The 12,170-nt window shown below is 43.5% G+C and overlaps 1 protein-coding gene across 1 annotated transcript in view; it reads right to left on the bottom strand.

The window, feature by feature from the left end:
- Positions 1-12,170, bottom strand: part of ABCA4 (ATP binding cassette subfamily A member 4) — a 140,153-nt gene that overhangs the window by 112,377 nt on the left and 15,606 nt on the right. The window contains exon 6 of the mRNA XM_072997977.2: positions 3,975-4,102. Within this exon, the coding sequence (XP_072854078.2) occupies positions 3,975-4,102 (128 nt within the window). The remainder of the gene's footprint in view (positions 1-3,974; positions 4,103-12,170) is intronic.

The following is a 12,170-nucleotide window of genomic DNA, read 5'->3' as shown; positions in this document are numbered from 1 at the left end:
AAAAAAATAACAGAGTCACAATTCAGAGTACATCCCTGAAGAGCAAAGGGTTAGAAAAATATTAAACCTTCCCATCCAGTTTCCCTTGTCTTTTTGGCTGCAGACATACAGTGTTCCTGGAGTTTTTTTTAAAATGTGAGTCAGCAATAGCCTGTTATCTCTCCTGCAACCTGAAAGCCCCAGTTGAGAAATAAATTCCAGTAATTTTATCAGCGTGCCATTGTTCAGCAAGTACTTTTAAGAGGAGGAACAAAATATTTTCTCAGTTAGTTGGTCTTTAGATTAGCTTTAGCTTTCATATGTGTCATTTCCTGCACTCCCAGGGTGTTCATGAGGTCAGTACCTCAGCTGTGTTGAGATTTCTGCCAAAGAATCAAATGCCTTTCTGTGAACAGTACCCTGTTTACTACATTCTCTCTTCATAAACAGCCTTTAAAAAAAGAAGGCGGGGCAGGATATATGATTAAGCCGAGCAGCAAAGCATCCCATGGTAATGCTGAATGTTCCTCTACCTTAATTGTGGTTTTGTGTGTGATTCAGCCTTGACTGTCATTGCCCCTTCTATCCCTGTGGTTGGGCAGCCGTGAGAAGAATGGCTTTACAAATGTGAGGCCTGCTGAATCAGGCTGGGGGAACGAAAGCCTTTCTGACTGTGTGTACAAGAGAAGAACTCAGGCTGAATGGCACCATTCCTTTCTCTCTCCCCCCCCCCTCTGTTTTTTCACCTAGTAATTTGGATCTGTGTGACTGTTTGTGGCCAGCAGGAGATAGAATTAACGAGCTTTCTTTTCACTCTGCCAGGATTTTGCACATCGTAGCTGGCTTGTGTGATCTTTGCTGGATTGTTCCACTGAGTGGGTGCTGACCGGACCTGTAGGAAGCTCCCTGGCAGCTCTTTCAATAATTCCATAGAAAAAAACAGATTTTTTTCCTGATGGGGAGGAAAATAAAGCTTTGTGTGGTGTGAAAACTCATTATCAGGGTAATGTTGCTCCAAACATGATCATGTTCTGTTTCTAACACAAGACGATTCCTGCACAGCCAGTTCAATTTCTATAACAATCCAGTGCTGAATATGGGAGGGCGGGGTGTCACTCCTCGTCTTTCAATGATAGTTGAAAACCATCAAGATGTCAGTGTGTAGAGGATCAAGCAAGATCCAATGCACAACTGACAAAGTTGCAATGGAGCCCTGCTAAGAACTGTAGACAGTTTGCACAGGTTGGTGAGGCTGCTCATCTGAATTTGGTGTTCCTATTTGGCTAAGGATCAAACTGTGTTCAACGGAAGGACAGGAAGGCCTCAGATGTCATGTATTAGAACAACAACAAAGCACCTCTAACGTAGTACAGACTATAAATATACTGTATAGATTGACCCATATCTCATTTCTTAGTCAAAATGGCCCTCAGGTTGCTTGGCACAGAATTGCTGACACTGCCAGTTTGTCTGATGTTATTGCTGGGGTTAAACAAGATCATATGTTAAACGTGGAGTGTGCAGGGCAGAACATGGATAAGTTACAGTTTGAGATTACAGGTCTCAGAACCCCCAGACTAGGTTGTCCACTGGCCATACTGGCTGGTGGATAGATTTAGGAAACTGGAGGCCAAACCAGTAACTTGTCTGAGCACTGGTGCAAGGAAGCCTCACTTTTTTTTTTTTTACTTGCACATAAAAATGCAGGTGCCTCACATGTGGCACATAATTCTCTCTACAAGGGTGGGTTTAGGAAAAATTAACATCCCTCCACGGATGGAGAAAACAATAACAACAAACCCAAATAATCTGCAAATTTGAAAACAGAAATATTTTTCTGCTCACTACACATTTCACAATTGTATCCAGTTTAATGAAGAGAGATGGTCAATCTACCCAACCTGCTCATCATGTAATAGGACTTATCATGAACTGCAGTGTGGTCTCTAGATGGGACGGGGGGGGGGGATATATTTGAATGGTACCATTCCATGCGGACAAAATTATCTTCACAAAATAGACTGAATGTCAGGGACATGGGTGGGATAAATCCTTCTTCTTGCCCTTTTACCATCTATCTTTGTTATTATAAAAGGGAAAATTCAGATATTGGTATTTTGAGTTGTTCAGTTAATTTGATGTGCAGCAGTGCTTACTTTTTAGGCTGTTCTATGCATGTTGGGATTTCCTCTAGGAACAAATGTTTGCTTAAACGTCATTAGTTGAAAGACCACATTAGTTGAAAAACTATTATCACAAGGACAGTGAAAATTCATCTGTTAGGGAAGGTGCTCTGAGAAAAATCTGAGATTGCAACTTTTGACCAGAAGATAATTTTTTTAAAGCTACTATTCTTGAACAGTTCAAGATCTGCCTTTCAGTGGTCTACTCTATTCATGAAGTAGAATAATTCATAAAGAATTGAAGAATTCAAGATCTGTCTTTCAATGGTCTACTCTATTCATGAGAGGCGATGCCCTGGCAATACCCTTCTACCTCTGCCCTTGCTGACACCAGAGTGAATTTTAACATTCCTCTTACACAGCATTTTGGTCCCATTCACACTTCCATTGAAATAAAACGATGCATAGCCAACTACAAAGGAATTTCCAAGCCAGGTCTCGTCATGGATGAAAATTTCCTTACTGGGCATTTCCACGGCCAAGAATTAACCTCAGCAACAGACATCCAGAGCAATAAAAGCAACTTTTAATAATATTTGGCTGTTATATCACCATTATGCCCAATTATATTTTGTTCTGGATAAAATATTATAGTCTGGCTACCTAAATCAGAGTGTGAAACTGGTAGAACTCCAAATGTCGATGAATTAACCATTTTCATGGTCCCACACTTCTACGTCCACAATCCCAGACTGGAAAAGGGTGAGGAAAACTCCAGTCCAACAGGTACTGGAGAGACACAGATGCCCCTGTCCTGTGCTCACAGCTAAAGAATTATCAAAAAGCAAGACATGAATGAACCATTTTTCAAGCCATGGCTTTGTAAACCATGGCTCACATTCACAATGGCTGTACTACACCTGAATGTTGTGGAACCCACAGCAAAGTAAAGGTTAAAACAGTTAATCTCCTGCCTCTCCGTTGCTAAGGAGACAGGCCACACAGGCTGGCTCTTCTGGGATGCACAGTGGGGTATTGAACTCCTAACCTAGCCAGATGCCTAAATCACTGAGCTATCCAGCCAGCTGGCTAGACGTCTAGGTACTTACAATATGCCCGGCACCTGGCGACCATCTGTGAAGTCAGAAGTCCCTCCTGTGGCCCATCTCAGGGGTAAGCAGTATCTAGAGGCCCAGAGACCACACACACCCATCTCCCCCTCTCTCTCTTAAACAGAAGTATCATTTTTCTCTGAAAATATCCCCTCGTGACCTGAAATAGCTAATTCTTTCGAAATTAAATTTTGAGGGCTGGATATGGGAGGGGTTGTGGGACCTACCAAAAAACATAGCAAAATGTATTTCCCCCCAATGCAAAAGAAATGTTTTGAGGCATTTTGAAGCTGGTGCACTGAGGGGGTGAATTTTGGCCTCGGGGGGGAATGGTCTCATGCAGCCCATGAGCTACCTGTTGCCCACTCTTTTACTCAGGTTCTACATTTCTTAAGAGATTGCTCCTGTGTAGTTTTCTCTCCCCCCTTTGTTCTGGATCCTGCTTCTGTGAGGGTAAGGAGGAGCTGGGTACTTTTTAAGCGTAACCTCCATTCTTCCAATGAGGGTCTTCTTTTCGGCCAGCCTTGAGACCTAATGAAGGTATTTGTATTACAGGAGTTACCTGATCTGTGATTGGCTACCGCTGGTTATACGTTTGTACCACAGGTTGTTTCATGGTTGAATTTCAAGTGGTTGCTATCTTGGAACCTGTATTCATAGTATTTTAAGTACCCTTTGGACAATGAGAGCACATGAACCCACACACATATGCACATGCCTCTGCACACATACCTTTTCCAGCAATATTTCACTAACGTACCTGTTCTGGTCGCACTTGTGCATTAATCAAGTGATAAACAACAAGATCAGAAAGGCCTATGTCTTCAAGAAGAAACTTAGTTAGATTTTCTCCATCTTTTAAGATATCCTGTATTCGTATGCCTCTTCCTGAGTGAAGACAGAAAGGACAAGGCCATTAAGAGCTGGTCTGCGACAACAGCACTTTCAACAAACTATTAATGACGTGAGAATAAACTACAAATTTACTCTGTGGCTTTAAGCAAACCGTTACAACTGACCTTCACCCCATACTCTGTCAAGAGTTACCACATCTCAAAGCAGATGTGGATCAGACAAAGAAGTTGCTCTTTTTCTCCAGTTCTCTCTTGGGAGACAAATCTGAGGGTGGTCAGCAATAGGCAAATAAGAAATCTGATTTGTATGAGAGAGATGGGTTTGAAACCGGGGCATCCATCTCCACTCAGTCCCTGCTGCCAAGAGGGCTTCCTGTCTTCATGTGATGGTGCCTATATGTGGCCAGCAGCATCATACCCAAAGGGGGAGACCAGGGAGGAGGGAATTGGTCTGAGCTTTTCACCGGACCAATTTGCAGCATTTTTAAAATCAAAAGTGGAGGCCATCCGCCGGGACCTTTCTCCTTTTTTGAATACAGTGAGTCGAGCAGAGATGTCCAGCGCTCCGTCTTGCCCGGTGATTTTTGACTCCTTTCAGCCTGTTACGCCTGACACTGTGGCCAGGGCGCTTGATCGCTGTCGAGCCACCACCTCCTCCTTGGACCCTTGCCCGGCCTGGCTAATCAAGGCAGCCAGGCCTTCAACAACGGAATGGGCCACTGTAATAATTAATGGGTCTTTCCTTGAAGGCAGATTTCCTTCTGCCCTCAAGGAGACACTCATTAGGCCCATTAGAAAGAAATCTAGTTTGGCGGCGGACGAAATTGGCAATTATAGGCCCGTCGCCAATGTTTCTTTCTTAAGCAAGGTAGTCGAGAGGGTGGTGGCCGATCAGCTTCAAGTGCTCCTGGATGAAACGGATGCCCTGGATCCATTTCAGTCGGGCTTCAGGCCGCGCCATGGTACAGAAACGGCATTGGTCGCCCTGTGTGATGACCTATTGAGGGAGGCCGATAGGGGCAAATTGTCTCTGTTGGTCCTCCTCGACATCTCAGCGGCCTTTGATACCATTGACCACGGTATCCTCTTGGGGAGGCTCTCTGAGCTGGGAATAGGTGGCCGGGCTTTGGCCTGGCTCCGTTCCTTCTTGGAGGACCATCCCCAGAGAGTGCAGCTTGGGGAGAGCGTCTCGGCCCTGTGGAGTCCCAATTGTGGGGTCCCACAGGGGTCGATCATCTCCCCAATGCTGTTCAACATCTACATGAGGCCGCTGGGTGGGGTCATCAGGAGGTGTGCGGATGACACTCAGCTCTACATCTCCTTTTCACCAACTGCAGGAGATGCCGTTCTATCCCTTCAGCGCTGCCTGGAGGCCGTACTGGAATGGATGCAGGAGAACGGGCTGAGACTGAACCCGGACAAGACGGAGGTACTGAGGGTGGGCGCCCCGACAGTTGGGGATTTGGGTAACTCCCTCTCTTTTGGGGGGGTGACCCTGCCCATCAAGGATGGGGTCCGCAGCTTGGGGATCCATCTGGACCCAGCGCTCACCATGGAATCCCAGGTGGCGTCTGTGGTCCGCACCACCTTTTTTCACCTCAGGTGGATAGCCCAGCTGTGGTCCTACCTTGATGTTGGGGCCCTCACCACTTTGGTGCATGCGCTCGTAATCTCAAGATTAGACTACTGTAATGCACTCTACGTGGGGCTACCTTTGAGGCTGCTGTGGAAACTGCAGGTGGTGCAGAATGCGGCGGCCAGATTACTCAGTGGAGTGAGGAAATACCAACATATCTCACCCACTCTGGCCGCATTGCATTGGCTGCCCATCCGATTCCGCATCGACTTCAAAGTGCTGATGCTTACATATAAAGTCCTAAACGGTTTAGGACCTCGGTACTTGGCGGAACACCTTCTCCCGCCAAGAACTACCCGTGTCACTCGCGCGAGCCAGGAGGTGAGGCTGAGGAGCCTAACGCCGAGGGAGGCCCGGAAGGAGAAGACAAGAAATCGGGCCTTCTCAGCGGTGGCTCCTCGCCTCTGGAACAACCTATCTCCTGAGATTCGCGCGGCCCCCTCGCTGGGTTCTTTCAAGAACCAATTAAAAACATGGATGTTTAGGCAGGCCTTCCCATCAAATAATTCCTGACACCCCTCTTTTCCCTCTCCTTCAGTTTTCTCTGTCCTTCAGTTTTCCTATCTTGCTGTGGGCTAAACCGCAGAAGCCTGTGCTGCAGGGTCAGAAGACCAGCAGTCGTAAGATCGAATCCACGCGACGGAGTGAGCGCCCGTCGCTTGTCCCAGCTCCCGCCAACCTAGCGGTTCGAAAGCGTGCAAATGCGAGTAGATAAATAGGGACCACCTCGGTGGGAAGGTAAATAGCGTTCCATGTCTAAATCACACTGGCCATGTGACCACGGAAAGATTGTCTTCGGACAAACGGTGGCTCTATGGCTTGAAGAGCGGGATGAGCGCCGCCCCCTAGAGTCGGACACGACTGGACAAAAATTGTCAAGGGGAACCTTTACCTTTACCTTTTTTAATATTTTTGTCATGTAAAATTGTTTTTATGTTTATATCTATTGTTTGATTTTAATATTGTTAGCCGCTTAGAGTGGTCCTGACACGACCAGATAGGCGGGATATAAATAAATAAATAAATAAATAAATAAATAAATAAATAAATAAATAAATAAATAAACTGAAAAGAGAGACAGTGGGCAATTCTGCCTGGCCTCATCATGTCATTTGGAGCAAGGCAAGCAGTGTGAATTTTGCGAATCTTCTTGTTTCAGAATGACTAGCAATACTGACACAAGACCTTTTAAAAATCGTCCCCATCTGGTGTTGCTGAGGCTTCCCAAGGCCCAGCAGCAGCAATGAGGCCTAGAAACACTTACCATTTCTGAGTCATGAGCATAATAGATAAAGGCTGCATAAGATTTGAGGTCTAGTGGGACTGGTAGCAACTGCTGTGGTTACTGGGTGCTGTTTGTTGCCTTTCCAATCCCACTAGGGTTCCCCCCCCCTTTTTTTTCTGTGTTGTCCTACAACCCACTTAACTGATATGACCCGGATTTACGGCTCTTTTATCAGATTAACCTGTGTCACCTTCCACAATTAGTACCCCCTCCCAAGCCTGTCCTGCATTTATGACATTACAAGGACACCCCCTCGGTCTCAAGTAGTGGGAGCATGACAACACTAAGCCCACCAATTCCATGAGATGAGGGCAATAAAATAGTCTTTGTAGGAGGACTGCTATACTGTCTGAAATAATATCTTATTTATTTACTATATTTAAAACACTTATAAACAGCCCTATATCGCAAGATTTCAGGGTAGGTTACAGAGCCATACAAAACAATTTAAAAACACAAAATCTTTAGAATTACAGTATTTAAAATAAATAGTTTAAAATGCAAATCATTGTATCCAAGGAGCTTTGAGCAACATTTTTAAAAACTGCTGTACAAGTGGCTTAAAAATTATTCAGTCCATAGCATTAACAATGTGCCTCTTCTTTCGGCATCTTAAGAAAAGATTTCAAATGCTTCATTTTGTAGATTTCATTTTCACTTAAGTTCATGGAAAATGCTGGAGTGGGTGAAGTTTTGCTTTGGTTATTTCATCTAAAAATAGGGTATTTCCTAAAAATCTTAGAGGTTTATTTATTTTATATATTCCTAATGCTTATAGACCGGCCCACTTTGTGAAATCACTACTTTGGGCAGTTTACATAAATATATCATATTATCAAACAAAAATAATAATAAAAAACCCTCCCAATCAGTCAATTTAACCAACAGGTAACCATAATCAAACAAGTTAGAAGAGATAAAAAATAAATAATTATGATCCAATACAACAAATAATATGATAAAACTTCAATCCAAAACATGAAATATAACAACAGGTCACACAATATCAGATGTTGCCCAAGGCTTCTCTCAACAGTTCAGAAGGACTTTAAGGAGTGGGGTCTGCCTGATATTTAATGGAAGTTACAGCAGACTGTAATTGACTTCTTTATTTCCCTTGGGATGGACACCTTCAGTAGCAAGGCCTAAGAGACTCTGGTTTGATGGGTAGATATTTTCTGTGAGAAACACTCCAGCAGGTAGTGAAGTCCCAAACTGTTGGCTGTTATGACAGATCTCAACATAAGGGACAAACACACTGTAGACATTATCTCGACCAGGTTATTCTACCCTGCACATTAATCACATCCACAATGTTGGGGTTTATTTGACATTTGTTGCATGATGGCGTTTTCAGATGTGGAAATGATTCTCTTTTCTGATGTTTCAGTAAAAGTATAAGCCACCATTTTTATCATCAAGTGTGGAAACGTATCGTTTGATCTGAAATGTGTGGTCTGAGGCAAACGTTAAGATTGACCACCTTGGTTCCATTCCACATATAAAAGCCAACTGGACTGTTAACTGAATCTTATTCCCATGCTGATGATGGTAACAGTATTTTACTTCCCTTCTGGAGACAATAGGCCAGGGCGCAGAGTTGCCAGGCAGGCTACATGGCAACAACCCCTTGCTGATTCGGTCCCAGCATCCTCTTGCCTGAAATTACTGCCTCACTGTGTCCAATAGCAGGAATGGACATGACATCAGGAGATTCATGCCCAGTGAAAATTGAAATAAGAATTGTCCAGGCTAGACTTCTGTTTCCTTGCCTATCTTTCACTTGAGAAAGAAACTGAAATGGGTGAAGGGCAATTTGGGGGAACAGAATTCTAAAAACAGATATCCTGAGACTGGTGGAGCTTTTCTCATCAGCTAAGAAATGGGTGGAGTGGGTTTAATCTAAAGGGAAATGCAACAGTTTCTTCCTGCATTTGTAGGGTTGATTGGTCCCCGACTTGCTTGATCATGGCCACCTTGCCTTGACAGGGATTGTTGTTTTCTTTGGGAGGCCCACCTCCATCTTTGTGCAACTCCCCTCTCACATCACATACAGTCAAGTTGCTTTTTGTTGTTTTGAAAGGCACCCTGTAGATACTTTGATTTAATAGGCTTTTAACTGGAGGATGGAGGTTTATAGAGTTTTAAAAAACAGTTGTCACTTTATATTGTTGCTAGCCTAGTTTGGGATTATTTTATCCTACTGTCTATGGGACCTTGAAGGGGCATACCCATAAGGTATACCAATTGACAGACTAGAATCTGTTCCTTCGGATGTAAGACACATTATTATTCTAAATTACAGATTATACATACAGATACAACATGTGATTGATGAATGTGAGGGGTACTGTAAACTGTTAGCTGAAATGTGGAATGTACAGATAGTGGCAATCACCTTATTGACACTGGATGTAAAAAAACAGTTAAATTGTTTTACTATGTTTTTAAAAGTTTATCTGTAATCACTTGATTATATTGCACACAACTTTGTGGAGACTTTGGATTGGGAAAATAAAGGGTTTACTCCTTCTCTAGAGCTGAACAAATCATCACATCCTCTCAGACCTGTTGCAAGGACTATTGCAGGAAACAAGCAATAGTAAAAGCATTACGTAGTATCCAAAATAATTTCTCATAAAGGTAACGTGGGAGAACCCGGGTAAGGTGCTGCACCTTAACAAATGACAACTTTAGCGAAGTAAAATGTCTCAGAAGACATTTTTCTGAGAAAGAGTCTGAGGTTTTTCTTTTAATTACTAATATCCCCTCATTCCCTGCTGATCAAAACAGAAGGCCATTTTGCAGAATGTCCTCCACCACCATTTCTCTGTTCTCCACCCAAACCTATGAAATTTTGGAATAACATGAAGTGTTAAGAGCCTCGTGGCGCAGTGGTTAAACCGCTGTATTGTAGCCAAAACTGTGCTCACGAGCTGGGGTTCAATCCCAGGAAGCCGGCTCAAGGTTGACTCAGCCTTCTATCCTTCCGAGGTCGGTAAAATGAGTACCCAGCTTGCTGGGGGGCGGGAATGTGTAGCCTGCATAATTAACTTGTAAACTGCCCAGAGAGTGCTTGAAGCGCTATGGGGCGGTATATAAGCAGCACGCTTTGCTTTGCTTTGCTTTGCTTTGTTGTGGGGGGTGCAAAATGATGGTCACACTGTCAGCGTAGCTGCTGCTGGAGCCATGTAGAGTAGCAGCACAAAACACAACTCGCGGGCGGATGTGGTGGGGGGGAGAAACTGTGTTATGGCTACTGCCAATAGTGAGCTCATCTTCAAGAAAGTGTTGAAACATTATCCCTACCAAAGAAAAACCCTGGTGGTGCCCCCCCCATCCCATTTCTCTGCCCACTAACAGGGTGGGAGGCTATTTCCATACTGGTAGTATTACAATAATTAAAGAAAGATCAGAATTTCCCAATATAAGCTTTTATTAGGGCAGCTTTTCTGAACCCTGTGGCTTGCCTAAGGTGTTGGATTCCAATTCCCAAAAACCCCAGTCAGTAGGGGGATGACAGGAGTTGCCGGTAAAAAGCATCAGAGGAGGGAAGGCCATGTTGCAGGCCAGAAATATTTGGCTTTATTCTGCTCTCCCAATAACACAGTGCCTCCTCTCAAGCCAAATCTTGCACTGCAGTGGCCAGCGATACATGTGTCAACACACGTTTATCTGAGGATTTTTACATGCTCTGCTGTGGAACAGATTGCTGGTGCTGGATATTGTGGGCAGGGAGGTTTGTGGGAGGGTAAAATTAAAAGCTATGGGGAGGTCTCTCAAAAAGTATGGGAAATACTTTTCTAAAATAAAGGCATTCATTTAAAAATAAACAGCATCTCAGACTTTTTTAAAAAGCACTTGAATGTGGAATGACAGTTGCATCGCATGCATTACACAAGAAGCTTGGCATGTGGACTACACTTGTTTATTTTTCAGAATGTTGAAAGAGGTTGGCATGCTCACAAAACCCAGACCTAGGGCTTGGAAGAATGGTTAAACGTTCCAGAGGGCCTGGAGTGAGGCCCTGAAGCGGTGATTTCCAAAGCTCTTTGACTATGTCGTTTTTTGGGCGGCTGGTGTATGTGTTTTCAGCTATTTACTCAAGAATAAATGGTTTTAGAATCTCTTTCTTCAGTTCACCTCCCAAAGACAGTCACAGCCCAGTTAGAGGCCGCCTTGTACAAGTCCTAAATTCCTGTAGTTACTTTCTCATGACCAAGGCTGGATTAATCATTATGCTGAGTTAACTACAGAGCAGATCTCTCCCCAATCAAACTGGAGCACCTACTGTGTGGCCTAATTATCTAGAAGTTTTCTTCTCCTTTCAAATTTGCCACAGTTTGGAACATTACGTCTGCTCTTATGTAAGTCAAGAAAGAAATGGCCATAACCTCTACCTATTGGTAATATGGTTATTCGATACCAGTTTAGAGCAGCTGAGTGGGTTCCCACAAAAACTGGCAGGCAGAGAGAACAAAATGTCTGATACCAGCAGATATATTTCAAGAACAAAAAGCCTGTAGAGGAAATTAGCTCCCAAATATCTTATTGCAAGGATAAGGTGCCCATGAGTCATCTTTCTTAACTACCTAGCAGAACAAAATATGTAAGCATTTCCTATTTGTACAGAAGCAATCTATTTAGTTTCTAGTTTTACATTATTGAAAAGTGAGGTTGTATTTTCCCTCGATAAAGGATGAACATGTGACTATAGGCTGGATCCTCTTGGGAAAAATCCTCTATGTGCTTGGTAATTATGCAGGTGGTTTGTCCTTTTGATAAGATATTTATTGCATGACCAGTCACACATTGGTTGAGAATTAGTTGCAACTGATTAGTTGCAACTGATTTCACAACCAGTGCATGGCCAGTAATGCAGCAGTTGTTATGTTATGTCAAGTTCCTTCCCACTCATGGTGACTTTATGAATCAGTGACCTTGAAAAAGTCCTGTCATCAACAGTCCTGCTCCATTCTTGCAAACTCAATGCTGTGGTTTTCTTTACTGAGTCAATCCATCTCTTATTTAGTCTTCCTCTTTTCCTGTTTCCTTCAACTTTTCTCACCACTATTACCTTTTCCAGTGACTCTTGTCTTTTTGTGATGTACCTGTGCAACATGCATCCTGCTAGCAAGGAGAGCCACTTGCAGAATTACTGTTCTGTGTTGTTTTTCCCCA

Source organism: Pogona vitticeps, chromosome 4 (assembly GCF_051106095.1).
Source record: "Pogona vitticeps strain Pit_001003342236 chromosome 4, PviZW2.1, whole genome shotgun sequence".
In the NCBI taxonomy this organism is placed as follows: domain Eukaryota; kingdom Metazoa; phylum Chordata; class Lepidosauria; order Squamata; family Agamidae; genus Pogona; species Pogona vitticeps.
Note: the sequence above shows the minus strand (reverse complement) of the source record. Positions and strands in the feature narration are given on the sequence as shown.